The sequence below is a fragment of the Hippoglossus stenolepis genome, chromosome 11 (genome assembly GCF_022539355.2).
Source record: "Hippoglossus stenolepis isolate QCI-W04-F060 chromosome 11, HSTE1.2, whole genome shotgun sequence".
Taxonomy (NCBI): Eukaryota; Metazoa; Chordata; class Actinopteri; order Pleuronectiformes; family Pleuronectidae; genus Hippoglossus; species Hippoglossus stenolepis.
In genome coordinates, this window is record NC_061493.1 from 16,178,840 (window position 1) to 16,200,873 (window position 22,034).

Here is a 22,034-nt window from a genome sequence, read left to right on the forward strand (position 1 = left end):
CAGGGTATACAGATTTTCTAATGGCTCTCCCGTGTGGATGTACCTCCGGTGGGTGCTACGGTTGCTGTTGACATGGCCTCTTCCTGTGCACCCGGGTGTGGGGCACTTGAGGACGTTCTCATGCATGGCCAGGACTAGGGGGGGGGGGGCACAAAGGAGATAGTTGTGGTAAAAGGAATATGTCCAGAATAATTCAACATAAGAAACATAGGGAAGCTGACAAATTATAATATGGTAAACACATGCATATATATATATATATATATATATATTTATAGTGCATTTAGAAAATAATACATTTTCATACATTAAACAGTGCTTTATGTAACTGGTTGGTACATTAGAGACTATAGAGCAAAGATCCTACAGAGACAGACAGAAAAAAGCAAAAGGCTTTCTCACTATGAGGAACGCTGTAATGTGGCTGAAATGTAAATAGCTTAGTGCAAAGAGGGGAGTAACAAGACTGCTGATTATATTCTTCAAAACAAGCGCGTCGTTAAAGGTCCGCTCTGTATCCTTAGAAACTTCTTTTCTGTACATATTCTCCAATTAGTTTGTTAGAGTTGTCTATTTATTTTTGAATACTGCGTTAGCTAGCCCTTTGATTTGCAAATACTGCCTCCAGTCTAAGAGCATGCGCTTTTTTGAAAAAGTTAATTACTTTTTCTGTTCCTTTTGTAACATTACTGTTTAATGTTGAATGTTTGTTGAGTTATATTGAAACGACTTAACAATCGCCAATGTGTGTGGGGGGGAAAAGAAGAATTCAATATTCGCACATTACAACACATTACGAGAAAGAGAGAGGGGGTGAGAGAAAGAAATCCTTTAAGTTTATTTGAAAAGTTTCAAGCTCATCTTTGAATTGAACTAAACGTATGAGCAGGTCTTTCTTTTCTTCAGGCTCGTGCTAAGAGGATTTCAATAACTGGGGCTGATTGTAAATCCTAAAAATGGCAGTTTCTATGAGTATTAATCATCCGTTATACCGCTGGTGCGACTTACTCTCTGGAGGAACTCGGACTTTGTGAGGACACCCTGACAAACTCCTGTGATGTGGGTAAAGGCCGGTGACATGACCGGTTCCATCACAACCAGGGGTCGGACACTTTATATCCTTTTTATCAGTCCTGGGAGAATCTGTAGACACAGCACAATAAGATTTCAGAATTAAAAAAAAATAGAATAGATTCAAAATACTGATGCATAAACAAACTTTGTGTTCCGTAAAGAAATGTGATACATATATCCTGCATATAATGCTGTTGTCCCATATAAGTATTGAACATAAGACAACAGATTGAAATATCATGCGAAGCCAGACACTTTTTTTCACGAAATGCATCTATTAATCTGTCATTTTAGTTAAGGCTGCAGTTCAACACAGAGCATTCACTTCTTAATTCCCATCCATCGAAAGATTACATCTAGGATTACACATTTAGCCGCAGTCATTTGAAGAATCAGAGGGAAACATGAGAGGTACTTTAGGAGGATTTAAGACTTATGGTCATGGTTAAATATCCAGTTGATTCCTATCAAAATCCAATATTCTGAGTAGTAGCAATTCCATCAGAAAATTTTGTTCTTCTTTATTTTAGTCAGTTTATTTATTATTTCACTTGTTGCCAAAATGTTTTTAGTATTTAAGAGGATTTTCTCCTTCCGATTTAAACCTGTGGATGCTTCTTTTATTCCTTTAATGTTTTTTTGAGCATCCAATCATCCAAATCACAAGTGGTCGATCGGATTTACGCTGAATAAAAAAAGGTCTGTTCCCGTACTGATCACTTTTCATTCTTTAGACTTCATTTTACATCTTTTCCTCTTTATTGTTACCTTTTCCTCCATGATAGCTGAGTCTGCTCTCCATGTCCATCATCCTGTGGTGCCTCCTCTCGTTGGTCATCTGCTCCATGAGGAATCGGTCCATTTCCCTGTAGGCATGATGCAGGGCCTGTCTTTGCTCTGTCTGCAAAACCATGGCCTGCTCCAACAGGCTGAGGTTCACCCGTCCTCGGCTCATTTCGAGGCCTCTCTCATGGAGGCCCAGTGCCCAGCCGTCCAGCCGAGGTGGCCTCTCCACCTCCATCTCCCCCTCGCTGTCCTCCTCTGTAGGGGGCGGCCTGTATCTCAAAGCCTCGGCTTGAAAGATGCTCGCTCTACCCATCGCAGCCCCTAGTTCTGAGTGCGGCTCTTCTTTAACATGTCCGTTCCTGCCTAACAGGTCTTCTGAGGCTTGGGAGGGACTGCAGCCTGAGCCATTCACTCTGGCAGACAGAGACAGAGGCTCCCACTCAGCTTCCCTCAAGTCTCCTATTGGACTCTGAGGCGATGATGTACCGCTCATCCTGCCTCGACTTGTGTCTTCTTCTTCGTTATTAAGGAGCTCCTCTTCATCCTCATCCATCAGAGGTTCAGATGTGTCTGGCTCACACTGGGGAGAGCTATCGGATGTAACTTCTGACCAGTTGGACTTTGCTGCAGCATCATGGAAGCCATTTCTGTTGGCCACTCCATTCATTGCACTCAAGTTTCCATCTAAGACAACAAGAAAACACATATTAGTCTTTGTGTTTTCACATGTTTTACATGTTCTTTTCGACCCCTTAGTCACACACAGGATAAGAATTGTTAGTCCTTGGTAATCTTCTCCAAATCCTTATTACTTTTCAAGGAATAATATCTTCAGAAAAACATGTTTTTATAACCATCATAGAGGATTTATAAGAACACATGTTGAAATGGAAATGATAATCATAAGGTTGTGAGATTTCCAAGCAATTCTTCAAGTGCTTTAGAAAACATACATGACCCTTCTCTCTGCTAGTGGAACATGAAACCTGGAGATGAGGAACACTGTTGTTTTCCTTCGTCCTCTGTGTCTCCAATTAAAGAAACAACGCCGAATAGATTTGGAATAAGATTACGGAGGGATTTACGGTGCACTGGACAGTGAACATCAGTTTTTAAGTAGTAATGTGTATTTTTAAATGCAAGCTAAGCAGCAACATGTTGTCATCTGTGAAAAAAAATATTTTAAAAACACAAAATTGTTGTTTCTAGTGATTAGAAGAAGGGAAGTGAAGAGGATTCTTGAAAACACAGATGGAGGAAACCACAAACACCATGATAAAAGAGAGACATTTCTATGAGCTGCTGGTGTGTGTGTGTGTGTGTGTGTGTGTGTGTGTGTGTGTGTGTGTGTGTGTGTGTGTGTGTGTGTGTGTGTGTGTGTGTGTGTGTGTGTGTGTGTGTGTGTGTGTGTGTGTGTGTGTGTGTGTGTGTGTGAGCATGTGTGCGTGTGTGGGTGTGGCAGAACTTGGTTCAGGAGGAGCCGGCCATACACTGACTGACTTGTTGGATGAAAGTGTCAAAAGCACAACAGCCAACAATGCACAACAGGAATGAGAAGCTTGACAAATTAACGTGACAAAAAATAGCCACAGAAATACAAGTAAGATCAATTTAGATTATAGATATATTTTAATATTTTAATATATTTCAAATTATGAGCAGCTTTACTTGGAAAAGTGTGATTGTCACACTATTAACATTTTTTTATATTTTATTTAACTCAAATAACAACTATCAACCAATTAAGAATGAATTTCACTGAAATGTACATTTTAAAAGGCTATTTTATAATATAAATAAAATCATTGATATGATTGATGTGGATCTTGTTGAGAAAAATATCCTCCATTTCCTGGTTTAACAAACAAAAACCAAAAATCCTTTTATTTTAATGAAAAAAATTAACCCACAATAAACCAATAAAATGCAGAATGTTGCAGGAAAATAAAAATAATTGAATAAAAATTAGAAAAGCTTTTCTAATGTTATAATATTTTTCATATATAATATAAATTACTGTACTACATTTTTAGCGTTAGGATTCTTTTTTAAAATCCTTGTGGGTGTGATAAGATACCGTGTATGCTACATGCATTATTGCAGATTAATGAAATATATTTGTGATTCCTGGTAAATTTTAACACTCATTTTGTATAATCTCTCTTTTCTCCAGCTGGTTTTGCTGCGTGCTCTCAATAATTGAATTAGCATTGACCTTTGGCCTTCCATCTTTTAGAATAATCCAGAAAGCCACAAGATTGTGTGAAACGCAGAGAGTCTGATCAGTGGAGCAGACAAAGAGGGTTAGGGTTATTATCCCTCAAAATGCATCTGAGACAACACTTTATTAACGCCACTGATAATATTAAGTCGTGGTCAGTGATTAACAATGGAAAGATATCATCTGGATTGACTCAACAAAATCTCCCTTGATCCCCAAAACCAGTGAAACTTATACTCGATTAAGGCGCTTTGGACTGTGAGGGTTTTTACTTTCAGCAGGCTGGACTCTATATCCTCTTAAGTGGCCGGACACCACAGACTGACCCCCAAAGTAGGATTCGATAGACTGAGAAGATAGATAGCGATAGATTGTGAGAATCAAATCACACAGATATAGGCATTATCAGACAGCTTCTTCTCATTAATGGGAGCATCACACAAACTTAATCCTCCGCAAAAAGAGCTTTAAAATATGACAGAAATTATCAAGCACTAATAAAAAAAAAAACTGTTTCATATGATTTTGTGCATTATTGTTTGCAGTGGATTTGACATGTCTGACAAATACACTCTTCCCGGGCAACATTACAATGTGTCTCTATCTGTTCCCTGCTGTGGACAATATTTGAAAATGGGGTGTCTGGAGACAAACCCTGTCGAAAAAGAAAAATTAAAGCCAGTTACACGTATTTACATTTATGAGGGAAGCAACAAGGGTTTTGTTTTTCATCCAGATGGACTCCCAGGCCTGACACAGCCGCATACAGTCAGAAAAGCACACAGACGTATACACAGACAGACAGACACACACACACACATACACACACACACACAAGTGCAAAAAGGGAAAGAGATTGAGGAAAAAAACTTGGATCCCTCCAGTGGTTTGTGTGTTGGAACAGGTGAACAGTTTGTACTCCAGAACAGCCATTACCAGCACTCTGCAGCAGGGCTGCAGTTGGCTGGAGTTGAACACAGTGTGGCTCGACCAAACGAGAGGCTTATTTTCCTCCCTTTTTGTTAAAATGCAGATATGACCAGCTTCCCACTGCAAAAATTCATACTGCCTGCGGTCCACTTTTTCCAATTTTTCATTTTCCCACAGAAAATAGGCCCCAAATCTGATAACAGCAAAACATGTTGTGAATATGTTTCTATCATTATCTGTGTTCATTTGACCCTCATTAGACTTTTTTTTTTGTACACTGGCTGGATTTGTTTTGTTTTAAAGCTATCGTCCCCTGAATATCAGGTTCAGATGGTGAATATATACAGCAGTCAATCAATGTGGGGTGATAAAACAAAAACATGTCCAGAAAACACAACAACAAAAGGAAAAACTGATGATGCACAGTGAATTACTTAGATAATTGTAATGTAATATGAACTCAGGAAACAAATAAATTCCATTTCCAATGAATCCACACAATTCAGTGAGCTACTCTCCTGGTCCATTTAACTACACACATGTGTACTATAATGAGCTGTAGACATTATGCCTAATTATGTATTAGACTGTGTTAGAGGGCCCAACAAAAGCTTTTGAAAGGGACAATTACGTTTGTTGCTTAGTTACATCGTTAAAAATATACCAAATCAGTGCAGATTATAGTGGGTGAGAATGCACATGTACACCACAAGCATTGTTGCCAAATGCACAAAATACAATTCATTAGGAAAAAAGAAAAATATTTTCACTATTGAAAGGGACAGTGGCATAAGTGAAAATAAACAGTTTTAACTGTTGTTGATGAAATCCTCCTGTGGTTGATGGAAATCTTTGTAAAAAATAAACAACAACAACCAAGCCAAGCCAAGCGGTGCTGACAACTCATTTGTTTTTCACAATAGGCCACTTCAATAACCATTCTATATAAAAGAGTGGAGGAAGTTTAATTTAAATCAAAGTGAACTGGTGCACTCCCCCATTCAAATTTTCATTCTATGCATTCAATGGGATTGAACTGGCTATTGAATGAGGACAGATGAGGGGTCTGAAATCTGGCCTCATCAAACGAGGGTAAAGCCACGCCAAAAATATCATGGCAGATCAGCTGTCAAAACTTCAATTTGTGGACGTGAGACACAACTAATGTGGACCCAGCAGTGTAGTCTTTCACTTCCACTGCACAATGACTGCGGCTGCTGGCTGATGGCAGAGGGAGGGAAATATGAATGCAACAGATGGGATTTTAAAATTCAGCGTCAATTGTTCATCAAAACAGACAAAACAACAGGACATCTGTTTACCTGCTGGAGTGTCAATGTTCCTCAGCTCTTCTTTGTCCTGTGGCGGTGCCAGGTCCTCGCTCTCCTCTTCACATGCCTCGCTGGGGCTGTAGTGGCGGGGCTTCATCAGCAGGGACTTTCTCTTGTTGACGGGGGCGCCCTGCACCCCTTCCTGAGCACTCCTCTTCCTCGCCATGGACCCATATGGGCTGGAGGGAAGAGGGGAGCAGACGAAAAGCACAGCAGGGTCAGCAGAGGCTTCAGTTGGCTCATTGTAGAGGTTCAACAACAAAAATTTAAGACTTTAAGATAAACATGAACAACTGTTCACATAATTTATATTGTACCTGTGTGTCTCAGCCATGCAGTCGGCCAGCCCTGTGAAATAAAGGCCAAGATAGAACAGATAAAAAAGTCATGTTTACATTTCCACTACAGTAGAGCAGCATCTGTCAATATATTCTTCATCAAAGGTTCAAGGTGACTCACCACTTTTGGGCTATCACTAATGAAATTTTACAACGTTCTTCAAATATTTGTTCTGGAGATAATGTTTTCGGGATGATAGCAGCAGGGCTAACACCGCCTCATCCAGCCTTTTACCATATATTGTTTTCTCTTTTACAATGCCATCGGGTACAATCAGCATAAGGACGGAGAAGTGGTCTCTTCATTGATCTGAAAAGCTTTTCATTCAGTTTGCTCGTTCTCCGAGGGACAAACAACATGATCTAAAAGGCTAAATCAATTTTTCCCACAGGCCTGCATCAATCTCATTCACAAGTTCTACCCGTGCTCCCATGAAGCACAACCAATAATAACACTTTTCATGAATTTCCTCAAATGTAGTAATAGCTCTAACGTGAGCCGGCGAGCCTCAGAGGCCCCGCACACTTGCATAATGACATATCCAGTCTAGAGGTTTTCAATCACACAACATATGCACACTCCTTAACTAATTTGAGCCAGTGTTCCAATTTAATGAAGTTATTCCCCTCTGAATAATGAAATGGCAGTGCAGTGCTCTTCAGACCGGTAAGATAATACATAAAATTGACAGTTATAAAGTTGAGTTGTTGAACTGATAGCCCTAACCCATGGTGGTAAGTGGAGTAAGTGTGTGCGTGTGTGTGTGTGTGTGCATGTGTGTGTGGTGTTACACTAAAACTAAAAGCTGTACTCACCTGTGCTACTGTTACATGTTTTCATGGTTTGCTCCTCACCATCACACTCCATCTGTAAATAAATAAAACATTGAAAATACACATGAGCCACAACTGATTTGTTTTATTCTAAATGTTAAAAAAAAGCTTAAACATAGCAATGGATTTTTCGTCAGTCGCCCAAAAGCCAGTCAGCCGTAAAATTTGTATGCACGGCAGCATCTCTGGCAGCTCCTAAAACAGCCATAATATTCATACACATAAAGTATAATGTTCGAGGGAAAAGTTTCAAAGGTGAGTAAAAACGTAATGACTCTAAATAATGATATTGACGCACGGACAGCACCTCGCTGTGTGTGTTTAGACAAAAATAGTTGCTAAAATCCATCCACTCTCACTGGCTGTTGCTTGTGGGTCCCAAATAAAACCTATTAAACATAATTATTCCGGGCTGATGGTGGCGTATAGTGGTCACAGGCCAGTGAAATCTGTGAGTCATAGGATATGCTGTTACTTTTCCCTGGTAATGGGAAACATGACTCCTCTCTCTCGTTTGCTGTTGTGATTGAAGGCACTGACCTGTCATACATTTATAATAGGGGAGCAGGTGTGGCAGTGATGGACCTTAATTTCCTTTAATAAACCTTTTATGTGCCACACTCTTAATGCCACGCCGGGCCCTCAGAGGTCCTGCTCATAATAGGTTCATTACTTTTGATTACTACAGCCTATTGAGACAAACAACTCCCAAACACTATAGATTACATTCTGTAAAAACGAATGTACCTCATTAGATCGGAACACTCTTCCACACAGACATATTTCAACATTTTGGATGAATTTGTTGTTCTGTAGGCAAAATGTTGCTCTTATGTGCTGCAATCGGAGTCTGTAACATGGGCGTTAATCAAAGTTCAAAACGATGTTATCAGTTTATCTAAATATCACCACTGAGTCACACACGTTTATTGCCAAGGTTGTTTTTTTCTTTCTTTACTTGACATTTAGACCTGCTCCTGTTGTGCAGAAATTAAAAACAACACTATTTTATCACTTTTTTTTTTATTCTATTCATAGTTCCTCTGGTTAATCATTAAAAAGATTACTGCAATAATAATAGATTGCTAGAGTGAGTTAAATCCAAAAAAGCGAGAGGGTATACTACAAGAATAGATAAAATTGTGTTGCAGTCGTATGTTTGTTCAACCAATGAATAACAGGTATAAGGTTGTTTCGTACATCTGACTGTGGCTCTGTTTTCTTTTCCAGCACAATGAGAACAGTATCCAGTTTCACAGGTTACATAAGTTTTAGCCTGGCAAGAAATCTGAAACCTTTTTTTGTCGGTTTTGTATGATCTGTCGTTCGAAGATATTCTGACGATGCAGGGTCTAAAAATCGAATTCACACGACAAGAAGCCTAACATGACAACAGGAAAGGCCTCGGTAGATGCTCCAGTTTATTAACAGGTCATTCTGGCATGAAAACAACATGACAAACGTGATGCTAAGCAGAACAAATAGATAAATTCAAGGTCAAATAAAATAAAATGTTCCTTATCAGATTGTTGGTGGTTAGTTGATAGAATATTTTCAAAGGTTTGCAAACAGAAATATGGCCACGAAGTTCAATGTTTTTTTCTTAATCAGAGAGTTTTTCTACAAAACATATTCACTTAATACCACGACTAAGTATGTTCTATATATATGTATACTGTTAAAGATTGGGAATGGGTTTTCCAATCATCTTGGGTTGTCATTGATTTCCATTTGTCTCAGTTTGAAATTCAACCAACAAAGACTTGAGATCAAAACATCCACAGTACATTGCATACTTGCTTTTTAAATAAGTACTGTATTGTTAAATTAAACCTAATAAATATCTATCTGAACTTCCTGTTGTGGTTTAAGAAGAAAAGTTTAATCAGGTAGAAATCCAGCCGAGACATCCTGACACCTAACGGTAGCAATCACTTTAGAACAAGCAGACTCAGCACCACCTTTTAAAGAGTTTATTATCTGTCAGCCTCCCACAGCTTTGCATAAGTTAAAACCAATCTCAGTTGGGATCACTGTGGTCAAAGGAGCAGTGACACTCCTCCACTTAGCATGCTACTTATCCAAAACACTGTTACACAATCATTTATCCCCCGGAGACTTTTCTGTCCCTAACAAAAGTAATTTTTCTACTTTGTATTTAGAATTGAAACTCTGCCTGAGTCTTGTTTGGGATTGTTTACCTTTGACTGTAGTTCTCCGAACGCTCTGTAGGATGAGAGACCAGATCCACACTGTCCACCCTGGTTGATGCTTTCACACTTCGTATCTCTCAGGAGGCAATCGCGTAATTCATTATCTGTAACAGAATATACAGCAAACACACAAACATGTAAACTTCAGTCTTACAATCTCTAACTTTTTATACTTTTAGCTTAAACCCGCCTTCTGATGGTTTTTAATAATATAAGTTTACATTCTAGATAAAATATACAGTCAGAAAAGGTGGAAAGAGCATATTAACACATCACTTTGAATAAGGAGCACAATACAAATTGATTGCTTGACAGAGATCAAATTGCTTGTTTCTAATTAATATAAAACATCCAAGAGGGAAAACAAGGATGAACACAATGAGTATGTTAAGCCTCTTCACTTCACAGATCTTATTATGGAATTATTTATTTCTGTTAGCTTTGAAAGAAAAAAAAAAAACCAACAACAACATCTTCTTAATTATATAGCACAGAGCATTTCCCCGGGAAAACAAAACTGGGGGGGAGGAGAGGAGAGGGAGTGAATGAGGGAGGGTTATTCACTCCGTCTCATTAGCATATGAAAAAAGCCTCACTACTATTTGAGCTGGTTCGTCATCTGCTGAATCATATTTATGCGCCCACCCCTCCTCATAAACACACATACGCGAACCCCAAGTCCAACACAAATAAAGCTTCTCAGAGGACGGCTTCTCTTCGTCTGGGGCAGATTTCTCAGGGGGAAAGGAGGCGGCCTGATGCTGGGTGTCTATGAGATTTTCTATGTGTTAATCTGGCTGCTAGGTGTCCTTGAGCCCAGCCCATTCCCCCCAACCCCATCTGCTAGCATTCCCACCACAGAGGAGAGAATGGGCTGTGACTGGGGGTAGAGAAAGAGGGAGACCTTCCCAGTCCGGCAATCATGAATAACCATTGCCTCACACCATTATCAGAGAGGCTGCATCCAAGCAGAGATGGTGGAGAGGAAATATCTGTAAAACACCCAAACGCTCCTGACATTACTCTATCCGCACTCTCGCATTTTGTTGTGGGTGCTGCTATTATTATTATTTTCATATAATGCCTTATTAATACAGTGCAGCTGCTGTGGATATTCATCACTGACCTTGAGTCTTTGTGTCCCCTTGTTCCCAGCTTATCCGTGCACTTGGGACACTCTCGTGTAATTAACACAGACATTATTGTGATGGAGTGAAAAACTCTGCGCTGATACCTCATCTTGAAACCAATAAACCAGGCCAGAGTAGCAAAGTAAGATTCTGGAGACCATAAAATTAATTACATTATTTACATTTCCTTTAGATAGAGGGTACGGGCGAGATGATAGAGGCAAATGAGATTACACAAAATAAGATTTCAAAATGTCAGTGCTGCACACTCCACCAACCAACTGTTATGATTAGATTACTCTTTTAATATAATTACTGTCTAAGGCTGTGTGGAAACAATGCATATATAAGAATAAAAAAGAAGCAGGAGCTGCGTCTTAACTGATTCCCATCCTTTTCTGTGTGAGCTTCTTTCTCTTAACCTTTCCTCAACAGTATCATTTTGAATTATAGGGAACGGATGGATGCTCTGTGCAAGGTCACTGTCTGGTGTGTCGCGCCCCCCCCCCTCACCTCCTTGTTTTTGTTTCCTCTTCCAGAAGCACACTGAGTGAAGGGTTAAAACTGGAATGGATTTAATTATGGAATGAATGGAATTATAATGCGCCTGCAGCAAGTTTTCCTCCTTATTTATTAAAGCAGCTGATGGGCCAGGTTTGATGAGCCACTTCTGGCATAATTGAGTCATCACACAAAGAGGGTTCCTCGCATTCAGAGTGGTTTTATCAGCAGCAAACAGACCTGATTACTGGCAATTACACTCTGATCTAGGGGAAGGAGAAAAAAAGGGTAAATGTGCAGGGTAACTTCTGTGTTTATAGTTTACCCCGGGAATAATTTTCACATTAATTTTACATGCTAAGTGTTTTCTGTTTATGTATAATAAAGAGCAAACGGCAGGAGATTGCACCTTTTACTTTCATATTTCCTTGTAATGAATGTCTGAGGATACAGCAAACTGATCAGAATTTATATATACCCCATAGGCGGTTTGAGGCGTGAAGAGAATCAGCCACACACACACACAGTCTGTCTATATAGCTGAAAGGAAAAGGTGAGCTAGCAGCAAAGTACCTGCTTGGACAGTGCTCCCACCTTTTCTGTGGTAAAGCAGGTAAAATTGTACACAGAGAGCAGGTGAGAGCTTTGGCCATTTTTCATTGAATTGCAAATGGCTCTGTTGTGAGTAAATTAAGCTCTGCACAGAGATTAAAATCAACTTCTGCTCACAGTATACAGATAAACAACTTTTCCCCTTTGTCTGTTTTTGGACAAAAAGGACAGGAAAGCCATTAGATGCCCTGTCCCCTAAATACCAGCTGGACATCAGAATAATGACTGGGGTAGGTTTAAGGAGGGGGGAGGGGACAAAAGACGTCTAGCAAGTCAAATTTAGGGATAAAACTTGGTCTAAATCTTTTTTTCTTTTTATTTCACCATGTTAAATTATAGGTTACCTTCACATTAAAATTGAAGGTTAATCAACAGTGGATTTGCTGTGTTATTTATAAGAAAATTATTTTAATTTAAGGGACAAAATACCAAACAGTCTTTTATAAGTTGACGGCCTTGAATGTTTTATATAATTAGTTTATTTAGTACAGTGAGAAAAAAAACTAGGCTTTTATATGTGTTGTGTATGAATGTGCTCTTTCAAATTAAAGAACAAAATATACTGTATGTGAAGGAAATGTATTCTGCCAGCAATTTATGAGCATTCCTCCGTCTGATAGAGATTTCTGGATTCGTGCAGACACACTCAAAAATCTTGAAGTCAACTGCGATTTCAGATATAACAGCCTCACAGCTACCCTGACGGCCAAGCAAAGTGTTTGTGTCTTTTGCCAAAGAGTACTTTTATAGAGAAGCGTATTGGCATCTTATCACTTCTCCAAGACAGAGATGCTTCAATAAAAGAACACAGCTCACAGAATTCTTAACAGACAATTAGGAGCCTGGCTAGCTACTATCGCTTCAATGATTTGTTATGATGGCATAACTACAGGGGAAACTTGTTATTGGACGGAGTTAGCAAGAGTCCCATAAAAGAGTCAGATGGTGACACCTTTGCCGAGGTGATTCATGAATCTTGTAATCGCTTTCCAAAGTCATCGCAAAGCCTTCCCTCTAAATTGAGTTCATCTGGAGCCGGACCACACAGAGGCACCAAGTCCAGATTGTTTCTTCTGACATCAAAGAGCCAATTTCTGTTTTTGACCAAATTTCTGGTGCTTTTAGTTCTCTCGTCGTATGAAAGGGGGCTAGATGATATGCTATTTTATTTGTGAATTTCAATCCAATTAGGAACACCAAAAATATTGAGACAAATAAAATTAGTATCTTATTGCACTACACTCTGCATCAATAGCATAATCAATGGAGCGGCCGACACTCGTCCATTGGCAAGTCTCCAGTGTGCCCAACCACTCTCGTGTTAGTTTGAATCTTTGAATTTTGTCATGAACATGCCTGTTTCAAACCTGTCTAATTTGGGGACAGGTGTTCGGGGAAAAAGAAGTTCCAGTCCTGGTGTAACAATGAGCAGAGTAATCCTGCTCATTGTTCCTGCCCAAGGAGGCCCTTTCATGGAGGAGGTTGCATGAATGCTACCAGGTGGTCTGCAATTTGGAGAAACGTAGTAACCGTTCCAGCTAATCCCCCATCACAAAAGGCAGGTCTCCAGTGCTCTGGGGCTCTACGGGGCAAAAGGGAAAAGTTTACCTCGAACACACACGCGTCTGAAAGGAGTCAGGGACTCGAGCAGTGATTCCTAATCAGATTGCGCTGAAGTGAACAGCTCGCATGGCAGCTGTAGTTTTCCCAGGGTTAATTACCTTTCACTGCTCTCTCTAAATGAGTCAGCTGTTCCTGTCATTAAACAACTCCACTCTATCTCTGCTCCTCTGTCCTCCACACACATGTGCACGCACACACACACACACACACACACACACACACACACACACACACACCCACCCACTAACCAATACACAAATACACACACACCTTTGTTCTTCACCCAGTGTTCTTAATGTTCTGAGTATGATGATCAAACTAAAGTCTATTAAAACATCAATTATTTTAATATTATAGCAACTTTGATCAATTTACCCATGAGTCAGTGGCCATTGAAATTGAGCTAGTTGTCTTTTTACTCATGCTACTGATGTTCATGCAGATAGAAGGCCGTATTCCCAATACACCTCCCCTACCATGGTAAATGAAAATAATACCAATCTGTCAAGGTCTCATTCTAAACAGCCCCTTTAGTACTAATTGAGTATATATAGGAAGCAAACATGGTCACATATGCGCACACACACAAACACAGGCATACGTACATACACGCAAACATGCAGATTCACACGCACACACACACACACATGAACACAGAGTCCAGCTCTGATATACTTGTGCTGTCATCAATTCTGAACAATCTGTCTGCTTACTGAGCTCAGTGGCTCAGGATGTTGGGGGAGTTTTAAGTGATTTTTGCCACTGTATGGTAAAATCCCTTGGCCACCTGGATTACAAACTCTAGTCCTTTAACTCATGCCAGTATAAATCCGTGTTAACTCGGATTTACCTCTGGCATATGAATTCTCAATCTGCGTAAGCTTTGTTTGGAATGAGCTGAACATAAGTATTTCATGCAGTAAGGATGCCCATTGGTAAATTCCTATTTCTGTGAAACACACAGTGGGAGATACTTGAGTAGTAAATCACTTATTAGAATAACTAGAAGAAGCCTTAAGCAGAGTTTTAGTGCACTCAAAAGGTGAGGCCCATGCAGCCGTTCACAATCAGGTGGAAGTGTGCAATGCTGCACTGTGAAATCCACGTAACCATGGTGACAAATATAAACTCAGCTGTACGCTGTGGTCAAGAGTTTAATCAGATTCCTTATACCAAGATTTTGCTGTGCTTATTGTCAGACAAACATTATTTGCTCAGTTGTTCAAACACAAGCCCCGTTCTTCTACCAAAGCGATCCTGATAAAATAAAATATGGTGTGAGCAGCCTGGAGGATCTAAATTAAGTATTATCCAATATCCATACAATCTCTCACACTCAACACACACACACACACGTTCGCACACACTTCTGGGCTCGCAGAGTTAAGCCAGACTATTTTGTACTTAAAAGGTTAGCAGGGCTGTTTTTTGAGTTTGATCCATGCTTGCCAAATCAGCAGATGGTCCATGAATATGATTATATGCATCAATAAAAGGAGTAATCTTTAACAAAATGTAAATTTGACTTAAGTCCAGGGTTTAATATACGCAATAGAGTTTAACCCACTTTCCAGCCTGACAGTGGAGCATGATAAGCTAATGCACTTGAATTTTTGTATTACAGCAATCACCAGTGATGCTCCAGTGCCACTATTCAGAGATCAAACATACACGATATCTGCACTGTGTTCAAATCCTGCATGCTTGTGTCAAAACAACATCTTTTCAGGTTTAAGTGAGTGTCTAAACAGTGTAGTAATCGATGCAAACTGAGTCCAGGTGCTTAACAAGACCCTCTCTTGTGCTGTCATACTTTTCTCTGTCAAAGGCTTCACTGTCTGTTAGATAAATCCGTGTACAATAGCGATTCAGGCTTCACTCAAGGATCAACAATATACTGAGTAACCACACCTTTAATAACCACAGGCACACAAAAAATACACCTTTGTGAATTCATAGCTGTCATACAACCTGAAATGAAGTTCAGGTACAAGGTGAGAAAGTGGCTCAGAGAAAGAAACGGAGAGAAAACTTTCAGCAGCAATTTGAAAGTTAAGAATAGTCAAGCAAAAGGTGGTGATCTTCTTCTGAGTCATGCAAAAAAGCATCAATGGTATTGACACTAGTCTTAATCTACTTATATGAGCCTGAGCCTCACGCTGCACAGCACATCCTCACACAGACAAACACAATCACTTGTCTCCTTCATCCAAATGCTCCAGCGTTAACATGTCTGAAAGGGCAGAATCGCCACCTCGACTTACCATGCCCATTTTAGCCTTTGTTTTGCATCTCATAGTACACCGGGGAGGAGACGGAGCCGAAGAATATCGAGGTGGGGTACAGGGTAGTCCAGAGTCTCGCTACCGAGAGAGTGTGTTTGCTTGGGGTGCGTGTGCATGTGTGTGTGTGCAGGGACACTGTGATATTCACCCGAAACGCTAAGCTTTTTTCTTGTAGCCTTTGTGTCATTCACTTAACAACCAATCTCATTAGCTGCTGGGCTACAATGGGCTGAATTATTTTCTGTGTAAATACACCACATGGTGATCCTCAAGGTAAGACCTCTGAAGGTCTTTTTAATCACATAAAAGATAGATTCACCCAGAAAAAAAAACCCACTATTGGGAAAAAAAAAGCTGGCTTCTCCCACAAAGAATTGAATAAAACTGTAATTTAGAGTGATTTTAATTGAGGAATTACATTTATAGTCCTCAGGGTCTGTCGTGAGAAGAGTGTAAATGTGTAATTATGGGACTGTAATTAATATAACAAGGTGATATATATATACATATATGGCTGAACTGACTCGATGGATGGATATTCAGCTTTTTTTTTTAAATGTCCAAGGATGGCAGAGGTAAAATTTATGATGAGAGGTCGTCAACGCATTTGAAAATAGGATGTTTCAAAATTGTGTTTTTTAACAAATCTCTTGCTGCTGTGCTTGTTGGTGCAGAACCATGAAACCATGTAAAATGTAACTATTGTAAGTACTTGAAGTCATGACAGCTGTCTATAAGCATCAGGGACATGTCTATTGGCCAACTTGACCCTTGTTAGAAAACAAAACAAATACAAAAAGAGAATACTGCAGCCTGGGACTGCCGAGCCGGGTCACTGGAGATTTTCCAGACAAACGCCGCACAGGGGAGGGGAGGGGAGGGGAGGAAGAATAAAAAGGACAGGCTCAGAATCTCATTTTAACAGACCGCACACAATCTGGGCTCCCACAGAACTATCTCTGCCTGACCGCTTTCTATTTATCCCTTATCAGTGTTTACCAACCGCTAGTTTTCTTTCATTCACACTGTGAGGCAGTTCTCTTACTATCAGTCAACAGCTGACACCGTGGAACAGCCTCAAAGGCAAGAGGAAGGGATCAAAACTAAACCAAAGCTGTTTAAACAATACAACAGAGGAAATAAATTCATAAATCCTAATTCTTCCCAACCCACAAGGGTATAAGCAGATCCTTTATAGTTAGGCCAATAAACAAAACCACAGCCAATGAGGTACATTACAATCAAGGTAAATTCGGAAATATATTTAGAAAAAAGAAAGGCGGAAAAAAATCCCATGTAATATTAATTGGGAACATTTCATAGTCTTGCCCTGTCAAACAAATATAACTATTCACTAAAAGGGCTTTTCTGTTGCTGAGAATCCCACCTGATTTCACCTTAGTAAGATTTTTACATCATTTTTCTTTGAAGTAGCACCAAACCAGAAAATATGACTGACATTATATACAATCCTATATTATTTACAATCCTACCATTTGGTTAAGATTTTCAATTTTTTTTCTATAATTAACACTAAATGACAAATAGGATCAGTACACAGAAATTATCAAAATTTAAGTATAAGCTTCTATATCATTGTTTAAAGGAGGATTACTGTTATGTAGAATTCTAGTCATATAATATCATATTTAATTTATAACAGGATGATTTAAAATTCATATGTTATTATTTCAAGGAGAGATATTTTTAATATAAAACCATCCTGACACTATGGATTGTACATTTACACCAGACCAATTTTAAACATATACTATAGGCCACACTGAAATACTATTTAAATTAAAAAAGCTAATGAGCTATGAGAAAAAATAATTAAATTTGAAAGGTATTGTTCACAGTGTTGCTTTACATTTTTTTCCATAAACAGCACAGCTTTTCTGGAATACTGTTCAAAAGTTAAGTAATTAATTACATTTATCCTTTCACCAGCTGCTCAACAGCAGATGGATCGTTTCTGAGACCTTGTTGAGTTAAATCCACATAATTCATTTCCCTGGATTAACTAACTGAAGTTGGAGCATAGGGCAAAAACAGGTAACACGGTGCATTTCAGTTTGACATGTATGCTGAGCTCTATTCTTGGGATTTGGTCGTGTACATTGTGGGAACCCCGACGGCAGTTGACTTAAAATGAAATCAAGCGATTGAAAAAAAAATAATTCATCTTAGCTCTTTAACAAGTTTATATTAATTTCTTATTTCTTTTTTCTCATAGATTTCTTTTCTCATACATACAAATCCAAATTTCCATTACAGTGGTTTTATGTGTATTGTATCTACAGGAATAAGTTGGTGAATTCCGGTTTGCTGGGCAGCAGGTACCATGGACAGTTCCAGGAGGTGAACAGACGTGACATTAACGTGTTGTGTAGCAACTAACGTCCCTGTCGTTTGAAGAGGAGGGTGTGGAGCACAGAGGAATAATGCCTCTTACTTATCACTGCTTTACCACACGTCCCTGCCATAGTCTGTGCTGCCACTGTGATTAAAACACAGTGTAGAGGAGCAACTTTGTAACCTGAGTGATGTCTCCCAGGTTAACATCTCCACATCACTAACAAACTTTTTCATTATCGTTGTGCGAGACAGTTACACAATGCTACGTTATCTAATGTCTATTGTTGCTCTTTTCATGTTTATTAAGAGATGGGAGCTGACTGAAATAAGCTGATGGAGTTGTGATTAAATGGAGGCTAACGGAGGCAGAATGACAACTGGCATTTCGGTTTATTTTTTACTAGAGAAGATTTTATACATTTTCCACAGTAATTCTGCAGAATCTAAAAGATATTTAACACCTCCATCGCAGGGTGTAATGTCTCAGAAAGACATGGAGATAGATATAGATAGATATATTACCATGTCATATAGGAGATGTTAGTTTACATTAGTGATGAGAAAGTGTTACTTAACAAAACATATTTTTGATTCTAGGCTATATTGTTTATCTTCTTTAAAAGGACATTAAAGTTGTGATAATATCAGGTGAACTATAAATTCATCATCAAACCTTAAAAAATTCCTTTTTTTGTGTAACAATGAATAACTTAAAGTTGGGTCATACGCGCAGATTTTGAGCCATTAGTGTGCCGCAAGTTTCTGGTAAATGATGAACTTTTCTAAGCAGCATCCGTCCTCCTAAATCAATAGTTGCCCTGGAGACTGTCGAGTGCTTTGGCCCAACAGAATTTGTTCAAAGCTGAGACCTGCCCACGTATAACACAAAAGTTCATGGTCGACTGTATTACTATCACACCACATTCAGCGTTTGCTGAATTAGCTTCGAACTTTACCACGTTTACAATGTGAATAATTACAGAAAATCTGAACAGAATGTAATAGTTTGTCCAAAATATACGAATCGAATCAAATCTCAGACTTGCTCCTGGAGAAAAACACAAAAACTGATTTCTAGATTATTTTTTGCTTATGCTTTACATTTTACATTCAAAGGTAGTTTGTAAACTTTACTGGAGTTAAAAATCGAAATTACAGACAGCCACAACAGGATGCAATAAAATACCTCACTGACTGTTCAAATATATTATTGGAACACAGAGTCAATGTTTAAGTGCATTAGGCTCAGTGGTCTTGTATGTACAGCTGTTACTGTCAAAGCCACAGGCAACCTGACAATGCTTTGTCTCTACATACAATACAAACATGTGTTCTTCTAAGACAAGCTTATACTCCACACAAATGCTGTGAATTTAATCTAGGTAGACAGTATCACATGCTATCTGGACGATCAAAAATAGGTCATGCATCTCAAAAAACTGTTATTTAATCTCATTTAATCTCCTCTCAAACTGTCTAAAACCTGGACAGAAGCTACACTCACTTTCCAGCAAAGATTTTAAGAACACTGATTTGAATCAGGCAAACAATGTCCATCACCGGGGCAAAATTTATACGGTTCAAAAACAAATGGCAGCAAAATCCTGCTTCAAATCGTCATGTAAAAATCCATAGAAAAGGAGTTTAGCAGCTGAGTAGAATCAAAGTGGAAATCTGAGTAAGTTTCTACCACTGAAACTAACATTTCAGCTCCTGTTTTGAATCTCACATGAGAGCATCTAACAGCACGAGCTAAAAAGGCTATCGTTCACAAATGCGATGCTGAGCATCAGTGATGGTAAATGCTGACCAAAATGACAGTATATTAAATATAAATAACTTTGACACCAACCTAGTGCTGTGATCCAAAAAGTTTGATTTTCTCCCTGTTTCTTGATAGCTGAGCCGGTGCTGTGCCTTTGAAAGGTAGTCCCCAGGAATATGACATACTGTGCCTTTGACAGCCTCGAGATAAGCACCTGCGTTCGGGTCCCTTTTTACGTCACACCTCCCCATTCACAGCCCTTCAACATGATGCACATTTGCACATCAACAGCCACCAACCCCCCTCCTTGCTCTACTCCCACATCCGCAAAACACACAAACATGCACACAAGGAGGCAGATGCGCACTAGCCTCTACTCATGCGCGCGTACACTCGCACAGACACATGCACCACAGATTTGTGTGCGCTCGGTGGAGATACAACATACATGCAGGCAAAACGCTCACATGCACAGACAAAACACTCACAGGTGAATTATTCCTATTTTCATGAAAAAAAACTCCTCCATCCAGCCTTATTCGTATATCGATCCTTAGTCTGTGTATTTAAAGAAAACTTTCACTTGCTTTGTCATAAGACCGGGGCATATACCCTCCCAAGCTCCTCATACATCACTCATCATGCAAATGAGAGGGAATGTCACTCCTCAGCAGCAGATGGCCAGGGATGATAACAATGGCTCAACAGACCAGTTTCAATGTCTGCGACTTTATCGCTACGGCAACAACACAAATAGATGATATGAAATCCTTGTCTGTTAATTTGATTTCCCCCCTTTTTAATGTTTGTACCTGTCAGCCTGTTTCATTTCTCCTGGACCATTTGAATGTAGAAGCTTTGTCCGAGCTTTCTGTCACAAGACGTCTGGCTATCAGTGAAAGGCAGAGACCTGGAAATGATTTTTGGTGACTATGGAAGGCTGCTGCCTAGCAGTTATTCAAGTAATTAGGTGTAATTCCTCCCTGTAGGCCATGTTAGCCTCCTGGGTTAGCTCATGCGTTCGACAGGCCTGGATAGAGACGGGGAAGAATAAAAGAAGAAGGGGGCCCCGAGAAATCACAAATGCAGATTTTCCAACACCCCCCAGCCAAAGTGATGTCACCCTGCGTCCTGCTGACTCCTGTTCATACAAGCCCCCATAGCAGAGAGTAAACAGTGGAAGCGTTTAGCAAACAGGGCCAGATTACAATGACAAAGGCAACCACACTTCTGGGTGGAGCCTGGGGCGAGGGGGGCAAAAGAGGGGGGGTGGCATGGTGTGGCTCAGGATTTAAAATAAGTGATACCCATAAGGGGGCCCCCCTCTATATCCAAGCGTAGCCCTTCCCCAGCTGATGGTAGGGGCCACCCAAACACGCTTATCTCCCGCTGATGTCCCCCCAGGTCCCCGGAGACTGACGTGTGAACACAATATGTAATAATAATGTATTTTCAGTTCTTTTTTCTGTGATTTGTGCATTTGATTATGCAAGGCTGGGGACTTGAGAATGGAGAATATCATTACTTAAGGTTTGGCAGTTGACCATCACCTTGTTTAATGCCTCATTTGAAAGTCAAATTTCTAACTGTCTTCAAGAGCCAATTCATGGTACACAGTGAAAGAGACATACAAAGAAGGCAGACCTGCCCTGTTTCCCCTCTTTTCAGCATTGGTGCCTGATAATCATACAGACATATGAAAGTAAAGAATCATCTATCTAAGCGTCTTATCAAATAACATGTTCTTTGTTTGCTGATGCAGACAATCTCGCTGTGAGGACACAACAAGCGTGTTCTATGGATGATTACTTCATGTCCTGAACTAGACATCAGTGTTACTGAGGGAAAACATGAAAAGAATCAACTCATGTAACGCAGTCGTGACAAATTGTGAGAAGGCAACATATTGAACACCACTGTAACAACATGTAAAAAAAAAAATGTTTTGGGCTCAAACATCTGTTCAAATCCCCCCCAACCCCCACAAAAAAGGCAAGAGAGACCTGATTCAGAGTCAGCATGGACCATAAACT

The 22,034-nt window shown here is 39.6% G+C and overlaps 1 protein-coding gene across 6 annotated transcripts in view; it reads right to left on the reverse strand.

Annotated features, from left to right (window-relative positions):
* st18 (ST18 C2H2C-type zinc finger transcription factor) overlaps positions 1-22,034 on the reverse strand; it is a 40,316-nt gene that overhangs the window by 11,393 nt on the left and 6,889 nt on the right. For 3 of the 6 annotated variants that reach the window (XM_035171619.2, XM_035171618.2, XM_035171617.2), the window contains exons 3-9: positions 9,716-9,831; positions 7,497-7,548; positions 6,660-6,690; positions 6,334-6,521; positions 1,843-2,544; positions 1,009-1,143; positions 44-134 (exon numbers count right to left, since the gene is read on the reverse strand). In XM_035171619.2, the coding sequence (XP_035027510.1) occupies positions 44-134; positions 1,009-1,143; positions 1,843-2,544; positions 6,334-6,521; positions 6,660-6,690; positions 7,497-7,548; positions 9,716-9,831 (1,315 nt within the window). Of the gene's footprint in view, positions 1-43; positions 135-1,008; positions 1,144-1,842; positions 2,545-6,333; positions 6,522-6,659; positions 6,691-7,496; positions 7,549-9,715; positions 9,832-15,857; positions 16,005-20,088; positions 20,334-20,489; positions 20,511-22,034 lie in introns of those variants that run through there. The other 3 variants (XM_035171622.2, XM_035171620.2, XM_035171621.2) reach the window with 3 other exon arrangements.